This window comes from Salmo salar, chromosome 20 (assembly GCF_965601325.2).
Source record: "Salmo salar chromosome 20, fSalSal1, whole genome shotgun sequence".
In the NCBI taxonomy this organism is placed as follows: domain Eukaryota; kingdom Metazoa; phylum Chordata; class Actinopteri; order Salmoniformes; family Salmonidae; genus Salmo; species Salmo salar.
The window spans coordinates 15,527,993-15,555,111 of record NC_138310.1 but is presented as its reverse complement, the minus strand read 5'-3'; the positions used below and the strand labels follow the sequence as shown (position 1 = coordinate 15,555,111).

At 44.1% G+C, this 27,119-nt stretch overlaps 1 protein-coding gene across 1 annotated transcript; it reads left to right on the top strand.

Annotated features, from left to right (window-relative positions):
- The first annotated feature begins 2,457 nt into the window (after positions 1–2,457).
- Positions 2,458–27,119, top strand: tmc1 (transmembrane channel-like 1). The gene is made up of 21 exons (XM_082966846.1): positions 2,458–2,463; positions 3,026–3,176; positions 4,016–4,469; positions 5,021–5,203; positions 6,051–6,141; positions 6,326–6,407; positions 6,694–6,800; positions 7,288–7,386; positions 7,545–7,687; positions 8,027–8,171; positions 9,930–10,124; positions 10,564–10,743; positions 11,179–11,331; positions 11,521–11,649; positions 12,239–12,306; positions 18,230–18,469; positions 18,648–18,773; positions 18,874–18,952; positions 19,440–19,589; positions 19,697–19,878; positions 27,035–27,119. Exons 1-21 carry the CDS (start codon positions 2,458–2,460, stop codon positions 27,117–27,119), a joined length of 3,048 nt encoding a protein of 1,015 aa, XP_082822972.1.

Genomic DNA, 27,119 nt, shown 5'->3' with positions numbered 1-27,119 from the left:
ACAGGCACTCTCTGCAGTAGCACACATCAGCCTGGAGGGGAACAGGCACTCTGCAGTAACACACCTCAGCCTGGAGGGTGACAGGCACTCTCTGCAGTAACACACCTCAGCCTGGAGGGTGACAGGCACTCTGCAGTAGCACACCTCAGTCTGGAGGGGAACAGGCACTCTGCAGTAGCACACATCAGCCTGGAGGGGAACAGGCACTCTCTGCAGTAACACACCTCAGCCTGGAGGGGAACAGGCACTCTCTGCAGTAGCACACCTCAGCCTGGAGGGGGACAGGCACTCTCTGCAGTAACACACCTCAGCCTGGAGGGGAACAGGCACTCTCTGCAGTAACACACCTCCGCCTGGAGGGGAACAGGCACTCTGCAGTAGCACACATCAGCCTGGAGGGTGACAGGCACTCTCTGCAGTAACACACCTCAGCCTGGAGGGTGACAGGCACTCTCTGCAGTAACACACCTCAGCCTGGAGGGGAACAGGCACTCTCTGCAGTAACACACCTCAGCCTGGAGGGGAACAGGCACTCTGCAGAAACACACCTCAGCCTGGAGGGTGACAGGCACTCTCTGCAGTAGCACACCTCAGCCTGGAGGGTGACAGGCACTCTGCAGTAGCACACATCAGTCTGGAGGGTGACAGGCACTCTGCAGTAACACACATCAGTCTGGAGGGTGACAGGCACTCTCTGCAGTAACACACCTCAGCCTGGAGGGGGACAGGCACTCTGCAGAAACACACCTCTTCCTGGAGGGTGACAGGCACTCTGCAGAAACACACCTCTTCCTGGAGGGGGACAGGCACTCTGCAGTAACACACATCAGTCTGGAGGGTGACAGGCACTCTGCAGTAACACACATCAGTCTGGAGGGGGACAGGCACTCTGCAGTAACACACATCAGTCTGGAGGGTGACAGGCACTCTGCAGTAACACACATCAGTCTGGAGGGTGACAGGCACTCTGCAGTAACACACCTCAGCCTGGAGGGTGACAGGCACTCTGCAGAAACACACCTCAGCCTGGAGGGGGACAGGTACTCTGCAGTAACACACATCAGTCTGGAGGGTGACAGGCACTCTGCAGTAACACACATCAGTCTGGAGGGTGACAGGCTCTCTGCAGTAACACACCTCAGCCTGGAGGGTGACAGGCACTCTCTGCAGTAACACACCTCAGCCTGGAGGGTGACAGGCACTCTGCAGTAACACACCTCAGCCTGGAGGGTGACAGGCACTCTCTGCAGTAGCACACATCAGCCTGGAGGGGAACAGGCACTCTCTGCAGTAGCACACATCAGCCTGGAGGGGAACAGGCACTCTGCAGTAACACACCTCAGCCTGGAGGGTGACAGGCACTCTCTGCAGTAACACACCTCAGCCTGGAGGGTGACAGGCACTCTGCAGTAGCACACCTCAGTCTGGAGGGGAACAGGCACTCTGCAGTAGCACACATCAGCCTGGAGGGGAACAGGCACTCTCTGCAGTAACACACCTCAGCCTGGAGGGGAACAGGCACTCTCTGCAGTAGCACACCTCAGCCTGGAGGGGGACAGGCACTCTCTGCAGTAACACACCTCAGCCTGGAGGGGAACAGGCACTCTCTGCAGTAACACACCTCCGCCTGGAGGGGAACAGGCACTCTGCAGTAGCACACATCAGCCTGGAGGGTGACAGGCACTCTCTGCAGTAACACACCTCAGCCTGGAGGGTGACAGGCACTCTCTGCAGTAACACACCTCAGCCTGGAGGGGAACAGGCACTCTCTGCAGTAACACACCTCAGCCTGGAGGGGAACAGGCACTCTGCAGAAACACACCTCAGCCTGGAGGGTGACAGGCACTCTCTGCAGTAGCACACCTCAGCCTGGAGGGTGACAGGCACTCTGCAGTAGCACACATCAGTCTGGAGGGTGACAGGCAGTCTCTGCAGTAACACACCTCAGCCTGGAGGGGAACAGGCACTCTCTGCAGTAACACACCTCAGCCTGGAGGGGGACAGGCAGCCTGAATCCTGTCGAACGTCAGCAGCTTTCTCGTCTGACCCAGATTCTCCTGGGCCCATATTCACAACATGTTTCAGAGTAAGAGTGCTGATTGAGGATCAGGTCCTCCCAGTTCTTACAATCTTACAACTGATCCTAGATAAGCACTCCTATGTCCCGAGACGCTTTATGAATACGGGCTTGAGCCCTCTCTTCCAGTTGACTTCCTTTGAGGTCCTCATATTGTCACCTCCCTCATCACTTTACCTGTCCCTTATTGAGGTCATTAATAAGTGGTAGGTAAAATGATACAGTGGGAGCACTGCACTGTGAATGTTTGCAATGGATTCAGTTGTTTAGATATCCTCGTCTTTGTCATCTCCACCATGTCCATGAATATAACATATGAGATACACAACTGTTTTGAATGACTGTTTCTCTTCAACCCACAGTCAGCATTGGCTTGGAGGATGCAGGTGAGTAGATCCTTGGGCTGGGTGATTGTTGATACCTTCTTCCAACTGTCAATCACATGCAGCAGCATACCTTTACTCTCTGCTTCAGCAAGTACAGTAAAATGATGGAATAGCTTTCACTTCACCAAGGCTGGAGGAGAATAAACAAATTGCATTTTCAAGCCTACAAAATGTAAACTTGGCATACCTGCCCTGTACAACTGTTGATTTCGAATGACAAATTGAAAAAGTTTGGTGAGATGTCACAGACAAGGATAAAATGCGAAGCAGTGTGCACGGAGATTTGTTGGTCTTAATGGAAATGCTTTACGGTTGAATTCCACCCAGTCTCTCCTCTTCTGCCCTAGTGAAGGTCACCTGCTTTGGCAAGACATGTCAATCCCTCTGGTTTACACAAACTTCTAGTCATTCTATTTCTATGTAAAGTATACAAGCTTTCACAGTATTTTATCAGGGGCTGGGTTGGCTGGGGAATACTAGACAGGGGCTGCTGGAGGTGTTGACATGTGGCATTGTGTCCAAGTCAGGAAACACTCTCCTTCTCTGCTCCCCACTCTTACAGCCTAAATCCTCGTCACACGACCCTGTGCACTCCTCAGTCCCCCTCTCACGACCTGTGTCCCCAATTACCACCGGATTAATAGGGCTCTCTGACAACAACCGGCATCAGAAGGAGGGAGGGAGGGAGGGCAAAAAGGATGGAAGAGAGCAGAGTGGGTGGTATGTTAAGGAATAGAGTAAAGTGACCAACATGGACAGGAGTCACAGTTGATAACATACAGTATCTTGTGTATGAAACGTGGCTGAATTGCTACCTGTGGAAAGCCAGTGTGAAGGTCTGTGCTCAGGCTAGGACTGAATGGGGGCTGGTGTGTGAGGGAAAAAATATCTGTGGAGTTCTGTAGGTACTTGCATTCAAACCATAAAAAGGAAAAAAAAAAAAAACAAGGAAGCCGAGATGCAAAAATATATTTACATTTAATTCCCTGCCCGAAATAATACAAAAGGTGACAGTGCAAAGTGCTAAAAAGGCTGAACAAAAACATTTGCCTTTTTTTCCTTTTTATGGTTTGATTGAGTGCGAGTACCTACTAAACTGAAATGCTGCCTGTGCCTGTCCCTCAACAAATCACAAAATAATCTTCCATTTCAGAAGTGACTCTTGTGCCCAATCCCCAGTCAAGACCCTACCTCTATGAAATTGTGGAGATCTGAGAGGATTTGACAGGTAAAAGCCATATGGTGAAAATTACACCTAGCCTATCAGATGGCGAGGTGGAGCGAATATAAAATGAACATCTAAATTCCACTCAGATCTCACAGGGCTAGGGGTCATTTTGGGGTTGGTTATCTGTCACCTACTGGCATGTCTATCTCTTTTCCCTCTCTTTCATCTTATTCTAGCAGTGAATGTATTTTCAAAGAAACTTTAGGTGGCAGGAGATACCCCTTCACTTGTTTCCTGTTTCGTATTGTTTGATTCTAATATCATTGTTTGGTTCAAATATTAGTATGACGACTGCCATGTCTCTGTTTTTTGTTTTTACTGCAGATGAAGAGGACACAGTTATTGACTCTGATGGGAGGCAGGAGAGGGCAAAAGTGAAGGAGAGAAAGAAAGAGAGGGACAGAAAGAGAAGAAGAAATGTAGCAAGAAGAGCTTCCAGTGCAAGAAAAGAAGGAAAGGAATTGGAGGACAGACCAGAAAGAGAGGAGAGGAGAGGACGAAAAAAGACGGATAAGGAGGGGAAAGGGAAAGGGAAAGGGGGAGAGGATGAGAGGCAGGAAGAAGTAAAGAATGACACGGTTGCTAAAATTCAAAAGGATTTCTGCAATGAAAACAACAGAAATCTGGAGCAAAAAGAGATGGAGGTTGTAGGAGAAGAGGATGGGGATACCGAGGGGAAGAGGAAAAATGGACGCTCAAAAAAAGATGAGAAAAAGGAGGACAATGGAAGCGGAGAGAAAGTTGAGAAGAAACAAAAGAAAAAACGGGTTGAGACAAGGTAAGGTCCTGTGCGTACAATCTTGCATTGCATTTTAAAACATTGTGGCTAACATTTTATATGAGCAAAGGGCTGTGAAGTTTTTTTATTTAACCAGGCAATTCAGTTATGAACAAATTCTTATTTACAATGACAGCCTAACCCGGCCAAACCCTAACGACGCTGGGCCAATTGTGCACCGCCCTATGGGACTCCCAATCATGGCCGGTTGCGATACAGCCTGGAATCGAACCAGGGTCTGTAGTGACACCTCTAGCACTGAGATGCAGTGCCTTAGACCATTGAGCTACTCTGGAGTTATCCATTGCACGTTTATATACAGCTCACAACCCAGCATCACATGTCATCATGACATTCCTTGTGCAAGGTACTAAACTAGGCATGGTTAAATAATCGGCTCATCATGATGCACATTGTTTAAAAAAGTTTCACATTAAATTGCGGATTGCAGATAAGAATCTCTATAATTATCTTTTGCGTGACAAAAATGTTGCCCTCTACCTTCACCAACCTTACAAACAAAAACAAAACGACTTTTCTTGCTGTCTCAGTTCAGAGCATGAGTCATCAGAGGAAGAGGAGGATGAGGAAGAGAAAGAGGGAGAGGAGAAACCAGAGGTCTTGTCTCCCGAGGAGTTGGAGAAGCTGAAGGAGGAAGTGGATGAGAGGAAGAAACTTATCTCAACCCTAAGAGGAAAGCCTTGGCCCATGAGGAAAAAACTGCTAACTCTACGGTGCTGAGATAACCCCAACTCTAAAGCAAATGCATTTCCCCAGCGCCTAAACTATTACCCCTTTCACACTATAATGTCGAGCTGACCCATAAAAATAGAAAGAGGTTACACCTATCTTTGCCATTAGACGCCTCAGTGGGCAGTGCCATTGAGTGCTATCGCCTTTTTTAATGTTGTCCATTTCTTCTACTTCTGTGGATTAATTGGCGGTTAATAAACAAACTGAAAGGGACATCTGGCTTTCTCATCCAATGGACTTTGAGAAAGAGATGAGGAGAGAGGATTCGAGGAGTATGCAATTGAGAAAAGGCCATAGTCTGAACAGGCATAAAGCCTGGTTTAGTAATTTACTGCCACCTGCAATGCTGGGATGGTTGCCCAGGAGTATGATTCATTGGCTGATCTCTCCCGCTGACCTGGATGGAATTGAGTGATCCTTCCTTAACCCATGGAAAGTCTCACCCAGTTGACTAATGTAGAATGGTTAAAGCCTTCCATGGCACTGTCCATGCTAAAACAGGCTTTGTGGCAAGTCCATCCATCTCTACAGTATGTCTCGATTCCGAAACATATTGTGTGATCTCAGATATTTCCCAGTCACATTGTCCTTTCCAGCATGGTCCCTGCAATTATTGTCGATGCATAGCCAGGCCAGCACATTACAGCCCGGCTTTGTTTGGCTCGGCTCAGTAGTGTGAAAAGGGTATTAATGTAGCTGTTGGTATGTAATGGAACCAGGAAACTTGTTTAGCATGTTGGAGGAGCACAGAGTAGCCAGAGCATGGAGTATGGTGCAATATGATTATATTTATTTTACCAGTAACTAATCCTGCCTCATATTTCACAGGGAGTCCCATGAGTTTGTGGAGAAATATGAGGGAGCTCTTGGGAAAGGAAAGAGCAGAAAACTGTATGCATATAAAGTCATGATGTTGAAGGTGAGGACAGTCATCTGTTATAGGTGACAAAGGCATTGATTTGTCGATACTTGGACCAATGTTTTTATGTGTTCTTTATTGTGTCATGTTTATGCTACCAGTTATCTATGATCCTTTACAACACAAGTATAGTCAGCAAGCCTATGTGGGATCTATTCCATGACACTGCTGGTTTTGCTGTTAGAAATGGATGAAGTTTCAGAGGGACTTTGAAAACTTCAAAACTGCTTGCGTTCCATGGGAGATGAAAATCAAAGAGATTGAGAGTAAGTATGTCTCTTACCTCTTGCTTTTGTATCCCTGCAAGGTTTTGTTGGTGCTTCCTGGTTGTCTTTTTTTTCAACCTCGCTGAAAAGGTTAGCACACAGCTAGCTACCTCTGTTCCTTACGCCCTGTTTCTCTAATTTGTGTGTCACTTTTTTGAGGACCCTGGGGCCCTCTTGCCGACCCCCTTGGAGTCCTTGGAAGTCATTCTGTGATCGACTGATTTATGTAATTCTCCTCAGTGTGATGAAACACAGTACCATGACTGTGTTTTTGTGCCTCCTACAGGCCATTTTGGCTCCTCGGTTGCCTCCTACTTCATATTCCTGAGGTGGATGTATGGCATCAACATGATCCTCTTTGGGCTGACGTTTGGCCTGGTCATGGTGCCAGAGGTAGGGGGCCATTTGATCTTCAAATCAGAATTGGGGCCAGAATTTAAGGCCAGCATTTTGTGGCTTCAGTGTAGACATGATATAATTCACATTTCCTCATATACAGTAATTTTATATAAAAATGAAGAATTTGTATTTATTTATAAAGGAGGTCCCACTCACTGAGCAAAAACTGGTTGAATCAACGTTGTTTCCACATCATTTCAATAAAACAATTCAATGAGATGACATTGAATCAATGTAGAAAATTGATTGGATTTGCAAAAAGTAATCAACGTAAGGGAATTTCATATTTTTTTCTCCCAACTTTTCACCTAAATCCAATGACATGTTGACATTTTTGATGTTGATTTCAGGTTGTATTCATGTTAGTTGACAACTCAACCAAATGTAAATCAAAACTTAACATTGAAATGATGTCTTAGTGGGCAGGCTCTAGTAGCATCTCAAGTACCTACAGATGCTTTAACTCTTTATCTCTGTCTAGGCTCTGATGGGCAGACCGTATGGTAGCATGCCCAGAAAGACTGTCCCTAGAGCTGACGAAGCCAACGCCATGGACTTTGCTGTCCTATGGGACTTTGGGGTCATTAATAATTGTTTATTTGTGTAACGTGACCACTGTGTAATGTTACCACTAACATGACTCTTTATGTGTGTGTGCCGCACAGCGCGCATGGTGTTTTTAAAGTTGTCAAGAAGTTGTTAATACTGAATGAAATCTGAATCATGTGTGTGTCCCAGGGCTACGCCCAGTATTCTGTCCTCTTTTATGGCTACTACAACAGCCAGCGCGCCATTGGCTGGCTCAAGTTCCGCATGCCCCTCTCCTACTTCCTGGTTGGCGTGGGAACTGTGGCCTATAGCTATATGGTGGTGATAAGGACGTGAGTACCTGTATGTTTACTGGTCTCTCAGTGGTCCTCAAAGCCCCCCCTCCCCCACACACCAGGGGACTTCGACAAGGTTGTGCAAAAACAGGAAATTAAAATGAGCGTTTTGTATTGGACAATCCAAGTCCTTCTCTGTCTCAGTCCGTTGTATTCCATTTGGTGCCAAATTAAAATGACCCTGGTGTGTGCACTTTCTGCCTATTGTGACAACATTTTTTTTTAAACATTGATCACATTTCCAGTGAGAAACAGATAGAGTCTCAGTCAAGTCAGATGATTTCTGATCATGTTATTGTTTGACGCTTCTTCTATTTATTATGAAATGTGTTAAAGTATGGCCCGGAATGCTAATGAGGATGGGGGCGGAGACAACAACAGCTTCAATTTCAGCTGGAAGATGTTTACCAGCTGGGATTACCTCATCGGCAACCCAGAGACAGCCGACAACAAGTTTGCCTCCATCACCACCAGCTTTAAGGTAAACACATGTTAGTGTAACAACCACAGGTACTAGGATAGGGCAGGGTCAATAGAGACCTAGGGGGATATCATACGAAACAGGGTTGAGGAGTTAGCGAGGTAACTTTGGTCAACTTTGAGTTCAACTCGGGATAACCAGTCATACAAAAGTGGCTCACCTTTTAGCCATGTACATTTCTATGGCAACGAATCCTTCAGAACTAACCGCTCCGGGGCAGGCTAACTCACAACTGACTCCACTTACCCTGAATGAAATGACTGTGCTGCAAGTAGAGGACTAATGAAATGAGATTCCCTCCCTCAGTCCCTCTCGCAAAGATTGTGTCATCATCCCCTTCGTTTGAGGAAGACGACTGATTAAATATTTTTATTATTTTGTGTGTTAAAAATAGTCATGCTAAAATATCACATGACACATTTAGTAATGAAATAATGCACTTTAAAATTCACGCAATGTAACTTTTGTATGACTTAATAAAATACAAATAGTGATAGGCATGGGGAAAAGGTGCTTGTGTATTAATAAACACACCCCAAATGTGGTAGTCTGGCCCTTCCCTGAGTAGATCTAGGATACCCCTCTGAACTGGGTACCGGTATGGACAGGATTATCAAAAATATTGTTTATTTCAAACAACTAAGGTTAAAATAGATTACAAGCTGTATAGGCTGACGGGCTTAAAGTGGCAATCAAAAGGCAGATATAATAATTTCAGTGTAACATGCAATATGCAATTCTCAAGTAGTGTAGCTCAGGTACAGCACATATCAGGATAACAAGTCTAAGCACAGCAAACTTCACACAACGCATCTAGTAAGAGTACATATCAAAAGGGTTGTAAAGACTTTATGTGCTTTATGCAATACATAATCAAGCCCTTGTACAATTACAGTCCCCACAGCTACCAAACACAAGTTGTACTCAGGATATGTAAATCACAGTCCACAGACGCTGAGACGAGATAGTCCGGAGTCCCATTGTGAGGTAGGTATGAGTCCACCGTCTGCGTCTCCCAGTAAGCATCCTCTATTCATTTCAATGTGTTGACAGAAATTGCTTGAGCTGCGCTGATAATTCGAAAGTAGGAATGCCAACCGTCCAATATTCTAGAACACTGCTGCATATGTGTACACGTTTGGTACTCTGATAGACCCTTTACAATGAACACATGTGCAACACAGAGACTGGACAGAAGATTTGTCAACTGGGAATGAATGTCAGTTTGCAGCTACCATAGGTCTGGTGTGGGACTCAGAGACAACAGCAGTTCTATCCTTTTCAGGAAAGGCAGTACCATTTTGTAGAAACAGGTAGATGTGCATTCTCCAGAGCCACTCCTGCAACAAATCAGAGCACACAAGCAATTCATTCAAACGGACCAATAGGAAAGCATACACATTTCACATGACAACTCTGTATACTTTAATAAAGGCACCTCCACCCTGTTATACATTAGTTATGTATGGTAGTGTTTGATTGGTTGTCTCTCTGTGTGTGTGTGTGTGTGTGTGTGTGTGTGTGTGTGTGTGTGTGTGTGTGTGTGTGTGTGTGTGTGTGTGTGTGTGTGTGTGTGTGTGTGTGTGTGCGTGTGCGTGTGCGTCTGTGCATGTGCGTCTGTGCATGTGTGTCTGTGCGTGTGTCTGTGTCTGTGTCTGTGTCTGTGTGTGTGCATGTGTGTCTGTGTGTGTGTCTGTGTCTGTGTGTGTGTGCATGTGTGTCTGTGTGTTCTCTGCCCTTGTGATGCCAACTTCCTAGGAGGCCATTCTGGAGGAACAGGAGAGCAGGAAAGATGACAACATCCACTTGACTCGTTTTCTGCGGGTTCTGGCCAACTTCCTGGTGCTGTGCTGTCTAGCAGGAAGTGGATATCTCATCTACTTTGTGGTGCGTCGCTCCCAGAAGTTTGCTTTAGAGGGACTGGAGAGCCATAGCTGGTGGGAGAGGAATGAGGTACAAGCATGTGTGTGTGTGTGTGTGTGTGTGTGTGTGTGTGTGTGTGTGTGTGTGTGTGTGTGTGTGTGTGTGTGTGTGTGTGTGTGTGTGTGTGTGCGTGTGTGTTTGACTTAGAGGAGGCTGGTGGGAGGAAGTATAGGAGGATGCGCTCATTTTAAAGGCTGGAATGGTATAAATGGAACAGTATCAAACACATCAAAGATATGGAAACGACCTGTTTTACTCTGTTTCATCGATTCCATTCCAGCCATTACAATGAGCCCGTCCTCATATAGCTCCTCCCACCAGCCTTTTCTGATTTACATGTCAGTACCTTGATTATGTGTATTTGTGCGATCTGTATTCTCTTGCGTGTCTGTGTGATTGAGTTTATATTCATTTATTCATAGGTGTAAATAACAGTATACTGTATTGTGTGCGTGTTATTGTCTGTCAGGTGAACATGGTGATGTCCCTCCTGGGGATGTTCTGTCCCATGCTGTTTGATGTGATCAGTGCACTAGAGAACTATCACCCCCGCATTGCACTACAGTGGCAGCTGGGACGCATCTTCGCCCTATTCCTGGGGAACCTTTACACCTTCATCATCGCACTCATGGATGAGATCAACCTCAAAGTAAATCTGGAAGCCTGTGGCTAGTTACACCATGTACCCCCATGAAGGGTTCTACCTAAAACCCCTTTATCTTCTAATGGTTCTACCAAAAACCCTCTAGGGTTCCTTGAACACTTTGTAAAGGGTTTTTAACAATAGGAATACGAATGACCCCAAAACGTATTATTTTCAGATGATTATTTTACACCATTTTATCATCATCTAGTTTTCACTTTTATTAGAACAAGTGTAACCCTCTCATGTTCCTTTGTTTTATTTCCACAAAGGTAACAAATGAGTTACTAGTCTTAACCTGCAGCTGGGTTAAACCTCCGTTTTAAATCTGAGGTTTTCATACGCAAGTATCGACCCACTATTACTGTAGATGGGGAAACAGGCTGATACGACACCTGTCTTTAAATTGAGCACTAAATGTTTTGTTTTTGTTGATTTAAGCGGGAGGAGGAGGAGGTGCTGAAGCTTAATATGACTATATGGGAGGCCAGTCTGTATAACGGGACCCTGGGAGCGAATAGCACAGTTCCTCCCATCACCGTCCACCCTGCCGATATCCCACGAGGACCCTGCTGGGAAACCATGGTGGGACAGGTAATGAATGGTAAAATACTATTTGAATCCAGGTCTGGTAATGATAAATAGCTTTTTGTTTGGGTGAATTGGAAGGGGGGGAATGCATTCATGATTCTTGTGTGTATGTTTAGTATCATTTCTACAGCGTAAATGTACTGTGGTGATGTGTGTATTATTTGCCATTTAATATACTTTGGTAATATGTAGGAATTTGTCCGACTCATTGTGTCGGATACTATGACAACCTACATAACGCTGCTGATTGGTGACTTCTTGCGTGCTGTGCTGGTGCGTTTCCTCAACTACTGCTGGTGTTGGGACTTGGAGGCTGGATTTGTGAGTCTCTGGATTGACCACTTTGCTCTACTCTGTATTTAGGCTTGAAATCTGTTTAAGCCACACTTCAAGTCCATTTTGTCATTGCATTGACTTGCATTGATATTGCTTTTGGGGTAACACTTTACTTGAAGTCTGGTCTGTTGAATGATGTTGAATAAATGTGGGATGAAGGTTGCTATGAATGATACTGAAACACCCATTAAGGTGTCATGACTGGTTTCAGAGACGTGTTATAATTAAGCAATAAGGCCAAAGGGGGTGTGGTATATGGCCGATATTCCACGGCTAAGGGCTGTTCTTACACTCGACACAACGCAGAGTGCCTGGATACAGCCCTTAGCTGTGGTATATTGGCCATATACCACAAACCCCTGAGGTGCCTTATTGCTAAACTGCTGTTATAAACTTAATTAGAACAGTACAAATAAATGTTTTGTCATACTCGTGGTATACGGTCTGATATACCACGGCTTTCAGCCAATCAGCATTCAGGGCTCGTACCAACCAGTTTATAATGCCTTATGATTTGGTCATTGATTTGATGAATTGCACAGACATTGACTATTCTTGTTTTCATTTGTGTAAGCCCTCCTACTCAGAGTTTGATGTCAGTGGAAATGTCCTGGGCCTGATCTTCAACCAAGGCATGATATGGTAGGCGGTTGCTGCTGTAATCTTATTGTGGCACCTTCACGTATGAGAGGTCCTCCGATAGTAAAGTAAGGCTAGGTGTCCCGCTGGTATGTAGAATTAAATGAACAGATACAGGGGCTGATGTACAAAAATAGACAGATATTTATCCGTTTAAAAACAAGGCAAGAGCTTCTCAGCAACAACTTAGGGGCTGCAAATGTGCCTTGCATTTAGGCAACCTGGTCATGCATTTGAAGGCATTATAGGACATTTGACAGCAGTTTTGCCGTGTGACGTTTTGTACAGTCGTGGTCAAAAGTTTTGAGAATTACACAAATATTAATTTCCACAAAGTTTGCTGCTTCAGTGTCTTTAGATATTTTTGTCAGATGTTACTATGGATACTGAAGTATAATTACAAGCATTTCATAAGTGTCAAAGGCTTTTATTGACAATTACATGAAGTTGATGCAAAGAGTCAATATTTGCAGTGTTGACCCTTCTTTTTCAAGACCTCTGCAATCTGCCCTGGCATGCTGTCAATTAACTTCTGGGCCACATCCTGACTGATGGCAGCCCATTCTTGCATAATCAATGCTTGGAGTTTGTCAGAATTTGTGGGTTTTTGTTTGTCCACCCGCCTCTAGAGGATTGACCACAAGTTCTCAATGGGATTAAGGTCTGGGGAGTTTCCTGGCCATGGACCCAAAATATCAAGGTTTTGTTCCCCGAGCCACTTAGTTATCACTATTGCCTTATGGCAAGGTGCTCCATCATGCTGGAAAAGGCATTGTTTGTCACTAAACTGTTCCTGGATGGTTGGGAGAAGTTGCTCTCGGAGGATGTGTTGGTGCCATTCTTTATTCATGGCTGTGTTCTTAGGCAAAATTGTGAGTGAGCCCACTCCCTTGGCTGAGAAGCAACCCCACACATGAATGGTCTCAAGATGCGTTACTGTTGGCATGACACAGGACTGATGGTACTTAGCTGGATGACTGAGTCCCGGACAGAGAAGTGGAGCCGGCCGGCTCTGGTCAGAGCGGACCGTGATCTGACAGTCACAGGGAAACTTCACGGTGGGGGCGTCTGCCTGCTTGTCAGGGACCAGTGGTGTAAATCGATCCTGGTAAGAGAGAGACTCTGTACCTCCAACATTGAACTGCTTTCTGTGTCACTGTGACCTTACTATCTGCCTCGTGAGTTCCCCCAATTGTTTGTTACTGTTGTGAACATTCAACCAAAAGCTAATATAACAAAGGCATCAGAGATTATTTATAATCTGTCACAGAAACTGGAATCCATCTCCCCGAAGCACCCACATTTATTTTAGGGGATTTTAACAACTGTACCTTGCACAAAGTCCTGCGCACATACCACCAGTATGTGAAATGTCACACTAGGAAAAATAGGAGTCTTGATTTGTGCTATGGGACAATAGCAAAGGCGTTCTCTGCCACCACCAGACCTCCCCTGGGGACATCAGACCACAATGTGGTTTACCTCAGGCCAACCTACTGTCGGCTCCTGGAGAGGGAGAAACCCACAGTTAAAACTGTCCAGATCTGGAATGACAACAGAATCACTTGTCTCCAGGGGTGTTTTGACTGTACTATGTGGGAGGTATTTGGTCTCCAGGGGGGTTTTGACTGTACCATGTGGGAGGTATTTGGTCTCCAGGGGAGTTTTGACTGTACTATGTGGGAGGCATTTGGTCTCCAGGGGGGTTTTGACTGTACCATGTGGGAGGTATTTGGTCTCCAGGGGAGTTTTGACTGTACTATGTGGGAGGTATTTGGTCTCCAGGGGGGGTTTGACTGTACTATGTGGGAGGTATTTGGTCTCCAGGGGGGTTTTGACTGTACTATGTGGGAGGTATTTGGTCTCCAGGGGAGTTTTGACTGTACCATGTGGGAGGTATTTGGTCTCCAGGGGTGTTTTGACTGTACTATGTGGGAGGTATTTGGTCTCCAGGGGTGTTTTGACTGTACTATGTGGGAGGTATTTGGTCTCCAGGGGTGTTTTGACTGTACCATGTGGGAGGTATTTGGTCTCCAGGGGTGTTTTGACTGTACCATGTGGGATGTATTTGGTCTCCAGGGGTGTTTTGACTGTACCATGTGGGATGTATTTGGTCTCCAGGGGTGTTTTGACTGTACTATGTGGGAGGTATTTGAGGACAGCAGCTCTGATCTTGATGAACTCACAGATGTTATTTCAGACTATGTAAACTTCTGTCTTGAGTCAGTTGTGCCTACTAAAACCTGTAAAATCTTCCCTAACAATAAGCCTTGGGTATCAAAACATCTGAAATTACTACTTGATAGGAAGTATTGCGGATATACACAATACCAACACAGGCTCTCCTCAGGGATGTGTTTTGTCCCCACTCCTGTACATCTTGTACACTAATAGTTGTACTAGTTCCCATACTGACAGACACCTCGTTATGTTCGCTGATGACACCGCCTTGATCAGCCTGTTGCATGACGACGAGGAACACCATGGCCTGGTCCTAGATGACTTTGTAGAGTGGTGTGAGGAATCACACTTGGTTCTCAATACCAACAAGACCTGTCACGATCGTTGTAATAACATTCAGACCAAAGCACAGCATGATATGGGTTCCACATGTTTATTGAATGAAATGCACAAAAACAATAAAGAATGAACGAAACGTGATGCAAATGAAGTGCTCACAGGCAACTACACATAAACAAGATCCCACAAAACACAGTGGGAAAATGGCTGCCTAAATATGATCCCCAATCAGAGACAACGAAAAACAGCTGCCTCTGATTGGGAACCATACCAGGCCAACATAGAAATAAACAACCTAGATTACCCACCCTAGTCACACCCCGACCTAACCAACATAGATAATAAAAAGGCTCTCTATGGTCAGGACGTGACAAGACCAAAGAGATGTGCATAGACTTCAGGAAGCGTACAACACCTACCTCTGCAACATCTATCAGAGTTCAGAATATAGAAATTGTAGAGGAATACAAATATCTGGATGTCCTTTTGGACAATAAGTTTCAGTGGAGTAAATGTACAGACCTGATCTACAAATAGAGCCAACAGAGACTGTACTTTCTCAAAAAGCTGGGATCTTTTCATGTAGACTGTACTATATTGACTCTGTTTTACAAATCTTTTACTGAGAGTATTTTAACCTTTTGTATTGTTTGTTGGTTTGGCAATGCCACTGTCAGCCAGAGTAATATGTTGAGAAGGATTATTACCACAGCAAGCAAGGTACTTGGAGTCAAACAGTCAGGCCTGGATGAGATCTTTAAGGTCAGGGCCCTCCGTAAGGCTCACAAAATCATTTTAGACCCAAGCCACCCCCTGCACCTGGACTTTAAACTGCTCCCCTCTGGGCACAGGTATAGGGCACCCCTCAGCAGGAAAAACAGAACTAGACAATCATTTGTGCCAGGTGTGATATCCCTCCTAAATAGCTCGGGCTAATGTTCCTTTCGACTCCATAAGGCCAGCAGGCTAGTCTTTTTTTTAAAAATGTTTTATTTCTTTATTTATTATAATTATTTTTATATATTTATTTATTGGTATGTAACTGTTATGAAAGTTGTATTGTCAATTTTGTTTTGTATTTAAACGCCACTTTAAATGTGTACATGACACTGCAACAAAATTTCCCCATGGGGACAATAAAGTCAGTAAAGGTAGCGCTCACCTTGTCTTCTCCGGACAAGCTTTTTTCCGGATGCCCCAAACAATCAGAAAGGGGATTCATTAGAGAAAATTACTTTATCCCAGTCCTCAGCAGTTCAATCCCTGTACCTTTTGCAGAATATCAGTCTGTCCCTGATGTTTTTCCTGGAGAGAAGTGGCTTCTTTGCTGCCCTTTTTGACACCAGGCCATCCTCCAAAAGTCTTTGCCTCACTGTGCGTGCAGATGCACTCACACCTGCCTGCTGCCATTCCTGAGCAAGCTCTGTACTGGTGGTGCCCCGATCCCGCAGCTGAATCAACTTTAGGAGACGGTCCTGGCGCTTGCTGGACTTTCTTGGGCGCCCTGAAGCCTTCTTCACAGCAATTGAACCGCTCTCCTTGAAGTTGTTGATGATCCGATAAATGGTTGATTTAGGTGCAATCTTACTGGCAGCAATATCCTTACCTGTGAAGCCCTTTTTGTGCAAAGCAATGATGATGGCACGTGTTTCCTTGCAGGTAACCATGTTTGACAGAGGAAGAACAATGATTCCAAGAACCATCCTCCTTTTGAAGATTCCAGTCTGTTATTCGAACTCAATCAGCATGACAGAGTGATCTCCAGCCTTGTCCTCGTCAACACTCACACCTGTGTTAACGAGAGAATCACTGACATGATGTCAGCTGGTCCTTTTGTGGCAGGGCTGAAATGAAGTGGAAATGTTTTTGGGGGATTCAGTTCATTTGCATGGCAAAGAGGGACTTTGCAATTCATCTGATCACTCTTCAAAACATTCTGGAGTATATGCAAATTGCCATCATACAAACTGAGGCAGCAGACTGTGAAAATTTATATTTGTGTCATTCTTAGAACTTTTGGCCACGACTGTATATTCAAACCAGAGCGCCCCTGGGTGCAATACACGCTTATGCCTTGTGGCTTCTGCGCTCTGCAGTCACATACTCAAAGTCTAAACCCAAACCACAGCTAAATGCAGCACTAACCTTTGATGATCTTCATCAGATGACACTCCTAGGACATTATGTTATACAATACATGCATGTTTTGTTCAATCAAGTTCATATTTATATCAAAAAACAGCTTTTTACATTAGCATGTGACGTTCAGAACTAGCAAACACACCGAAAACATCCGGTGAATTTACTAAATTACTCTTGATAATCGTTTACAAAATACATAACAATTATTTAAAGAATTATAGATACAGAACTCCTTTATGCAATCGCGGTGTCAGATTTTAAAATAGCTTTTCGGCAAAAGCACATTTTGCAATATTCTGAGTAGATAGCTCGCCATCACGGGCTAGCTAATTTGACACCCACCAAGTTTAGCGTTCACTAAACTCAGAATTACTATAAGAAAAATTGGATTACCTTTTCTGTTCTTCGTCAGAATGCACTCCCAGGACTTCTACTTCAACCACAAATGTTGTTTTGGTTCAAAATAATCCATAGTTATGTTCAAATATCTTCCGTTTTGTCCGTGCGCTCAGGTCCCTATCCGAACGGTGACGCGCGGACGCATGTCGTGACAAAAAAATTCAGAATATTCCATTACTGTACTTCGAAGCATGTCAAACGCTGTTTAAAATAAATTTTTATGCTATTTTTCTCGTAAAATAGCAATAATATTCCAACCGGGCGACATTGTTTTCGTTCAAAGGCTGAAAGAAAAACATGGCTACTTCTCGGGGCCGCGCATCTCCTGTCTCTGAACCACCAGCCTGACCACTCACAAACAGCGCTCCTGTACCTAACCCAGAGACAGCAGAGATCTCATTCCACTTTCTGGCGCCTTCAGAGAGCTTATGGGAGCCTTAGAAATTGTCACGTTACAGCAGAGATCCTGTATTTTCGACAGAGATGCCACAGAAGCACAAGAAATGTTCAGAGAGGTAACTTCCTGTATGGAATCTTCTCAGGTTTTGGCCTGCCATATGAGTTATGTTATACTCACAGACACCATTCAAACAGTTTTATAAACTTTAGAGTGTTTTCTATCCAAATCCACCAATTATATGCATATTCTCGTTTCTGGAAAAGAGTACTAACCAGTTTAAATCGGGTACGTTTTTTATCCGGCCGTGAAAATACTGCCCCCTACCCTAGAGAGGTTAAAGGGTCCTAAAATTCACAATCAAATAGCTAAATGATCCTTGGTATGACCATCTTAAAACAACTCCATATGTTTAGTAGAACCCCCCCCCCCCCCAAGGATTAACTCCCTCCTTTCTCTCTCTGCTAGGATGGGTGCGTTCTATGCCCCCTGCCTGCCTGCTCTGAACGTGCTGAGACTGCATGTGTCAATGTACCTGCAGTGCTGGGCCGTCATGTGCTGTAATGTTCCCCAGGAGAGGGTGTTCAAGGCCTCAGGCTCCAACAACTTCTACATGGCTATGCTACTGGTCATCCTCTTCCTCTCAACGCTGCCCGCCATCTACACAATAGTCACTATCCCCCCCTCCTTCGACTGTGGCCCCTTCAGGTAACAGAAAAACACCTGCATTCTGTATATGACAAGACATGCATGTAAACACACACACACACACACACACACACACACACACACACACACACACACACACACACACACACACACACACACACACTCCAGTTGTTTGTTGTGTGATGACAGTTTCTCATCTCTGATTGCTCCACCACAGTGGGAAGAGCCGCATGTTTGATGTGATCCAGGAGACGCTGGAATCTGATTTCCCTGCCTGGTTTGGGAAGGTGTTCAGCTACGCCTCCAACCCTGGCCTGGTGCTGCCTTTCCTACTGCTGATGGTGTGAGTAGTCAGGGCTAATGATCCACAAGGCAGTCCCCAGGCTATATACAAGATAACGATGTAAAATAAAAGATTTGGTATTTGTCCCCCCCCCCCACAGTTTGGCCATTTATTACTTGCAGTCTACATCCAAAAGCTACAAGCAAGCCAACCTGGAGTTAAAGAAGAAACTTCAAACCGTAAGTCATACCGTCAATAAGGTTCTGACTCTGATACAGTATCTTTTATATTCCCTGTGTGGTACTTGCACTGACATAGTCTGTCCACCAGAGAGCAGCAATTGCCAGAGTATATAATTTCTCTAAACGGATCAAATCTACACACTCACTTGTCAATAACAAGGGTCCCACAGCCTTCCTGCGTGCAGCTGAGGTTACATTATCTGACGGACAGCCCATTTTGCTGCGATTTCAATAAACATTTCAAAATGTTATAGGGAAGTGCCAGATATTTAGAATATGAGAGTATATTTAAGCTACAATATTACAAATATCACAAACATAAGCAGGAGGCAGAGAGGCCAGTCATATATTTTTTCAGGTGGGGAATTAGAGGCAGTTATGGATCCACATCCACACTGCTTAAACTCGACATTCCGTGATCCCTGTAATCTCGATCAGAAAGTTTGGGGCCATTCCTGTATAGTAGCTGCTTCTTTACTTCCAGCAAAATGAAGAGAACAAGAAGAAGACTAAAATGGCAGCACTGAAAGCTGCCATGGATTTAGAGGAGGCTCAAAACGCTCGGTCAGAAGCACCGCGGCAACAGAGAAACAACAACGCCTCTCAGCAATCGTATAGGGGTGAGAAGAATACTGTGACAGGACATTTAGTTAGCAGTTTTGTTTTTGTTTAGAATCTGAAAATTTGATTCACACCAAGTTATGTCATCATACCTCTCCTCTCCCCTTGTCCCTTTCTAAGAAGATAGAGAAAAGAAGGGTGGGGAACACAGAGCACATCAAGGAAAGAGCGACCATCAAATTCCCCCTTCTGCCACCAGCCCCCCGGCCCCGAGGGGCCACAGAATCCCTGGGCCCCTACCAGGTAACCAGCGGCAACCAGCACCCAGTGTTCAGAGGGTTCCAAACTCCCAGAGACACTGAGTATGACTGCTGTCACAGATGTGGAAATGGCAAGCACTTTATAGACCGACACACACCATCCTGAATATACAAACATCACTCTGATTTCAGAGGCAGACTGAAAGTAAAAGACTGCTGAAGTGACTTTAACACCAGAGGTATCATGACTGGTAATAGTTGATTCCTTATTACCAGGTTGTACATTACAGTTCTAATGGACCTTTATTCAAACAGTGTTATGTGAATTGTGACTGTAAAAATGTAACTTTTTGAATTGGTGGTAGATTCATTTATACTTTCTAATTTCTTATTAATTTGTACTAACTATTCTGCGCACCAAGCAACATAAAATGTATTTGGCATTGACAGGACCTGATGAGTTCATACATAATATCCTGTGTTATTACATTGTCCAGTTTTAGACCTTACATTGTGGAGAGTTATTAAAGCACTAAACCAGGGTTTCCCAAACTCTGTCCTTGGAACCCCCGAGGGTGCACATCTTGGTTTTTGCCTTAGCACTACACAGGTGATCCAAATGATCAATTAATCATCAAGCTTTAATAATTTGAATCAGCTGTGTAGTGTTAGGGCAGAAAACTAAACGTGCACTCCTTGGGGTCCACAGGACTGAGTTTGGGAAAACCTGCACTAAACACTGAAAGAAAATCAATTCAGGGAATGTTCTTGGTTGGCCAGCAGTTTAGAAGTTGTCTGTGAGCAGATTATAGGAATAATTCCCCCTCTGCCAATTCTGATTTTAACTGCAGGGTTACATATCATTCAATGTATGTCACTTTGTACATTTATATTCAAAACAGGATACAATGATCAACTTGAAATGCTGACTGTTTTCAGTGACTTGGTAATTAGAGAAAGCTCCCATCAACCAAACCTATTAAGGAAACAAGGACACAATTCCCACAAATTGAAACATTGGACATGCACCGCAGTTAACTTTACCAAAGGTCCTTGGCCTGAACAAGTATCTCTGTAGTAATCTAAGTTTCACGTACTGTAATTTCCGGACTATTAAACGCACCTGAATATAAGCCGCACCCACTGAATTTAAAAAAATATATTATTTTGAACATAAATAAGCCGCATATGTCTATAAGCCGCAGGTGCCTACCGGTACATTGAAACAAATGAACTTTACACAGGCTTTAACGAAACACGCCTTGTAACAAAAATAAATAGGCTTTAACGAAACACGGCTTGTAACAGAAATAAAAAATTAGCATTAAGCTTTAGTTGTCTTTTTGCACTGAGTCAATTCCTCACGCTGCTGTTTCCAACGTCTTATCATCGACTCAGTAAGACCAAGCTCCCGTGCAGCAGCTCTATTTCCTTTTCCAACAGCCAGATCAATCACCTTCAACTTGACAGCTGCATTATATGCATTTCTCCGTGTCTTTGCCATGATGAGGGTGACAAAATGACTACCGTAATCAGAATGATGGGAAGTTTGAGAGCGCTCGATTGAATCTAAACAGTAAACAAAAAAGTTGTTTGACCTTAACCCGTTCGGCAATTTCATTGGTCTAATGAAAGCTTCATGCCGCCAAAAAACTGAGCACGTCACAGAATGTGTATTTTTGGATAAAAAAACTATTTAAAGCGGGAAAATTCCATATATTAGCCGCGTCATCGTTTAAGCCGCGGGGTTCAAAGCCTGGGAAAAAAGTTGCGGCTTATCGTCCGGAATTTACGGTACTCATTGAGTGTCCCTGTGCTCAGATCCACATATTGAGTGTCCCAATATCATTAACTCTGGTGCACTGATTGGACACTGGTTTTTATCTGTTAATCATCCTGTCATTCTTCCTCTGAGATCTGGGGTAATATAGCTACCAACATCTAATTACTGTAGCTTGCATGGCTTTATAAACCTTAATTTGAAGGTGTTGATCTTCATCCCAAACAGTCAAACACAAACTTATTGTGCATTGCTTCTCTGAAATGTTTTAGTATCCGAGTCAACATCCCCAACTCAACCAATTCAAAGGAACCATGAGAAAGCAATCCTATAATGCCATTAACATTTATTCATTCCAGAACTGGCGCATAGTACAATCCATTAACATTGCAAATGCTCATGTTCAATTCATAGACAGTTATCATTAAGTATTCATTTGAGTTATTTGAGATCTTAAGAAACCGCAAGGCCCTTATGCTTTTTCCACACAAACGTTTAAATGATTGGTGGTCCGGTTGGTTTCTTTAAAGAAACATTTATCTTTAGTCACAACAGAAGACACAAGCGTGGTTCATGCATTTCTTGAGCTCATTCGCAAGGTTAGTATAGTATATTCTGGTTCATCCAAAGGCACAGTTACCTTACCCCCAATATGGGTAATCAGCTACCATTGCATTGTGCCCGCTGTCTCAATCCAACCTTGCTCTGTTTGGCTACCTCCCAGTCTCCCGCCATGTTTGTACAATGGGCAGGATATCTGAACCGTGACCGCATGGTTCTCGATTACCGGATATCTCAATGTTATAGTACAATCACCGGTAATGAAGGGCAGAGTGAAACGTCAGAGCATCACAGGCACTGATTTCTCTCTCCCACCTGGCCTCCTGTCTACTTTATTTTGTTGTCCAATTAGACATCAGAAGTTGTGTGCAGAATTTCATACATTCTCAACAGGTCCATGACTCAACAAGTCTATAAACAGTAGTTAAGAACTTTTAGTAAATGGAACCATGATCCCCAGATCAACTGGTCCAGGAAAACATGTTGAACAGGAATCACCCTGCATCCAATTGCTGGCTTGCCTTTGAAGTTAGCCGGGTCAGCCCTGGTCGGTCCCTGGATGGGATAACAGATGTTACTGGAAGTGGTGTTGGAGGTCCCGTAGGGGGAACTCGTCCCTCTGGTCTAAGGAGATCCCAATGCCTCAGGGTAGTGAAGGGGACATTGCCGTTCATAGGGTGCCGTCTTTCAGATGGGACGTTAAAATGGGTGTCCTGACTCTCTGTGGTCAATCAAGATCCCATGGCACTTATCGTAAGAGTAGGGGTGTTAACCCCATGGTCCTGGCTAAATTCCCAATCTGCTGCTCATACCATCATGGCCACCTAATCATCCCCAGACCTGCTAACTACTGCTCCAATAAGGGTTAAGGGGGTAATTGTTAAGGGGGTAATTAGAATACCTAGGTGTCTGGTTAGACTGTAAGCTCTCCTTCCAGACTCACATCAAACATCTCCAATCCAAAGTTAAATCTAGAATCGGCTTCCTATTTCGCAACAAAGCATCCTTCACTCCTGCTGCCAAACATACCCTCGTAAAACTGACCATACTACCGATCCTCGACTTCGGCGATGTCATTTACAAAATAGCCTCCAATACCCAACTCAATAAACTGGATGCAGTCTATCACATTGCCATCTGTTTTGTCACCAAAGCCCCATATACTACCCACCACTGCGACCTGTACGCTCTCGTTGGCTGGCCCTCGCTTCATACTCGTCGCCAAACCCACTGGCTCCAGGTCATCTACAAGACCCTGCTAGGTAAAGTCCCCCCTTATCTCTGCTCACTGGTCACCATAGCAGCACCCACCTGTAGCACGCGCTCCAGCAGGTATATCTCTCTGGTCACCTCCAAAGCCAATTCCTCCTTTGGCCGTCTCTCCTTCCAGTTCTCTGCTGCCAATGACTGGAACGAACTACAAAAATCTCTGAAACTGGAAACACTTATCTCCCTCACTAGCTTTAAGCACCATCTGTCAGAGCAGCTCACAGATCACTGCACCTGTACATAGCCCATCTATAATTTAGCCCAAACAACTACTCTTCCCCTACTGTATTTATTTATTTATTTTGCTCCTTGCTCCTTTGCACCCCATAATTTCTATTTCTACTTTGCACTTTCTTCCACTACAAATCTACCATTCCAGTGTTTTACTTGCTATATTGTATTTACTTTGCCACCATGGCCTTTTTTGCCTTTACCTCCCTTATCTCACCTCATTTGCTCACATTTTATATATACTTATTTTTCTACTGTATTATTGACTGTATCTTTGTTTTACTCCATGTGTAACTCTGTTGTTGTATGTGTTGAACTGCTTTACTTTATCTTGGCCAGGTCGCAATTGTAAACGAGAACTTGTTCTCAACTTGCCTACCTGGTTAAATAAAGGTGAAATAAACAACATTTAAAAAATGATAACAAGCCTACCTATGCAAGGTTTTTTACACCACTTATAGAGACCACTTAATCCTAAGATTTCAATAAACACTGGCAAACACCTTACTTAATTTCGCACTCATCATCATCATCCTCCTCCTCCTTACTTGATAGATACTGTCCTTACAGGGCCCTAACCAGGGTTTGAGTTTTAGTCAGGTCCGGAAGTGTCCCCAGCCATTATCACCTTGGCTGCTGTAGGTTCATTCACCTCAGTCCATCTATAAACACTTAGCCTATTAGCTACACAATTGTGATGTTATACTCCTGAAAGGGGGGAAATATGAGAAATGATTCACTGACACGTACAGTAGACATTTTTAGAACTGTATTGTTTGCATGTTGATTGCATTTTAATGTGGGCCTATAGGGAAGATAGGCCATATGGAGATGTTCATATGGAAACGTAATTTCTTCCCCAAACTTTTTTCATAAGATAAGTACAGATTTTCTCAGGGGATGCTACATGGGCCCCAAGTTTGGGAACCACTGTACTAACCTCTTTCTCTCTCTCTGGCTCCTCTGCTTCCCCCTGCATGCATAGCAGCCTGCCTCAGCCTCATCAACACTGAGTGCTACAGCACTGTCTGCCTCAGTAACCTACTCTCTGTAAAGCAAAGTTATTATACTGAACAAAAATATAGATGCAACATGCAACAATTTCAACGATTTTACTGAGTTACTGTTCATATAAGGAAATCAGTCAATTGAAATAAATGTGTTAGGCCCTAATCTATGGATTTCACATGACTGGGCAGGGGTGCAGCCATGGGTGGGCTTTGGAGGGCATAGGCCCACCCACTGGGGAGCCAGGCCTAGCCAATCAGCATGAGTTTTCCCCCACAAAATGTCTTTATTACAGGCAGACATACTCCTAATCATGCTGTTTAATCAGCTTCTTGATATGCCACACCTGTCAGGTGGATAGATTATCTTGGCAGAGGAGAAATGCTCACTAACAGGGATGTAAACAAATTTGTGCACAACATGGAAAATGACTGGGATTTTTTATTTCAGCTCATGAAACATGGGACTAACACTTACTGGCATTTTTTTGTTCAGTGTATGAGAACTTAGTAGTGTATTTTTTGCTCCTGCTCCGTTTAAAGTTGGCTTCATTCTTCATCCTTCTAGCTTCAACCTTCTAGACAGAGCCCTTGAACTTTACTGCAATGGAAGTCTCTGCCGGCAGCTAGCCACCTGACTGACAAATTATCTATAAGTGACTATTTCCCAGTTGTGCATTCATTCTCCGAGTCGGTTTTTGTTTGTTTGGGTAATGTCTGTAGACACACTGTCAGCAGCATCTCTAGCTGCCTTTTTGAACCAACTACGAGCTGGGGTAGTTTGTTTCACGTAGGCCCTCGGCCTGAGCCGCGAGCGGTCGGAGTTAGCTGTTTGAGAGTGAATGTACTTCTAAAAAGGCAAATCCGGGAGGAAAATTCAAACATAACTAACAAACCATTGTTCATGATTCAACTGGTTCACAAAGAGGCAAACGCGATTAGAACTCAGTCAGATCAAGATTCTAAGTATTCTGATCATTGATCAACCTATGAGCAGTATTTAGATTTTGACCAGTAATTTATTTCCTTTATTGTGTCCTATGTAGTTACTTAAGGACAGTGCGATTTTAGCATGTCAATCTTGGTAGGGGAAACTCCCCCCAATTTTTTTTACGCATACCAGTAAAGCCACAACACAACACTAAACAATACATTAATTGTACTATAACGGTGCCAAATGGTGCCCACAAACTGTTAGGGCCTACATAAAGCTGTCCCAACTGCAGAGCTTTCTTTTCAGCACTATGTAGTGAATCCTTATCACTGCTACACCTGGCTATCAGCGGAGCCTTGTCTGGCAGTGAAACAGTTCATTCAGCCTCATTTACTGCCTTTTAAAAAAACATAGCTGATATGGCTGATTTTCTTAAACAAATGTAGTTTCTACTGACAATTGAGATGTACAAACTCTGGCAGAAGGTGACGACAAGTGGATAAGAGGCAATCTGTAATTTGGATTAAGAGATTAATGAGCGAGCTGGGACGGACAAAGTCAATATAACTATTTGTTCAGCATTTTTGAAATATACAGCGACAGAATTCAGAACATGGGCCGTTCTTACAGTATTCTCCCTGTACACCAAGTCAGAACCGTAGGATAAATATAGGGGGCATATATGCAGACAATGAAAGCTCTTACAATATTTGATGATGACATTTCTCTAAAACAGGCTATAGGCTAGATGTACACCAGGCTAAATTATGAGGGGTAAGGAACCAAATTATTAGGGTGATGCACATGTGCTACTAACAGCTTACTAAACAAAATACACTTAGTTGTAATGAACACGAGGGGAGACAAAGAGCTGGTTTCAAGCGCAGGGCGCAGCAGGTGTTTATTGCAAAAGACCACTGGAGGAGGCAGGTAGCTGGGTCCAGGGGCAGGCAGAAGATCCTACACAGGGGGTCCAAAAGGGCAACAGTACAGGCAGGGAAAAGGCTAGTAACGTAGTCTGGGAGATCAGGCAATAGGTAGATAACAGGAAATCCGATAGGCTAAAGTACAGGCAGGGAATAGGCAAAAGGCATCGTTAGTGAGGCAGGCAAAAACGATCATACACGGGAGGAGTCAATCACGAGGAAAACAGAGCTCAGAAAGACGTGTGTCACAAAACAACCAATTCCTCACAGTGATGGGGTGCAAAGAACTGAACTAAATAGTGTGTGATAATGACATACAGGTGTGTGAACAGGTGATTAGAATTCAGGTGATTGCGATCTGGAGAGTGAGCTGCGTTCAGGGGATCTAGGTGTTTGAGAGTGTGAGCTGGAAGCAGACATTACATTAATATTACTTTCTTAACTACAGTATACATATCTCCCTTGCATATTACATCATTTATGCAGCAGCTTTGCTGTCCTCTTTTGATCTTAAAGGGCTCACTGTATGGTTTGTACTGTTCCTCTACAGTGGCGCGTCTCGACAGGAACTTGAGAAGGGCAGAGGATGGGAGAAGAAGAGTTACCCAGAGAAGGAGGGATACAGCGGGGCTTAG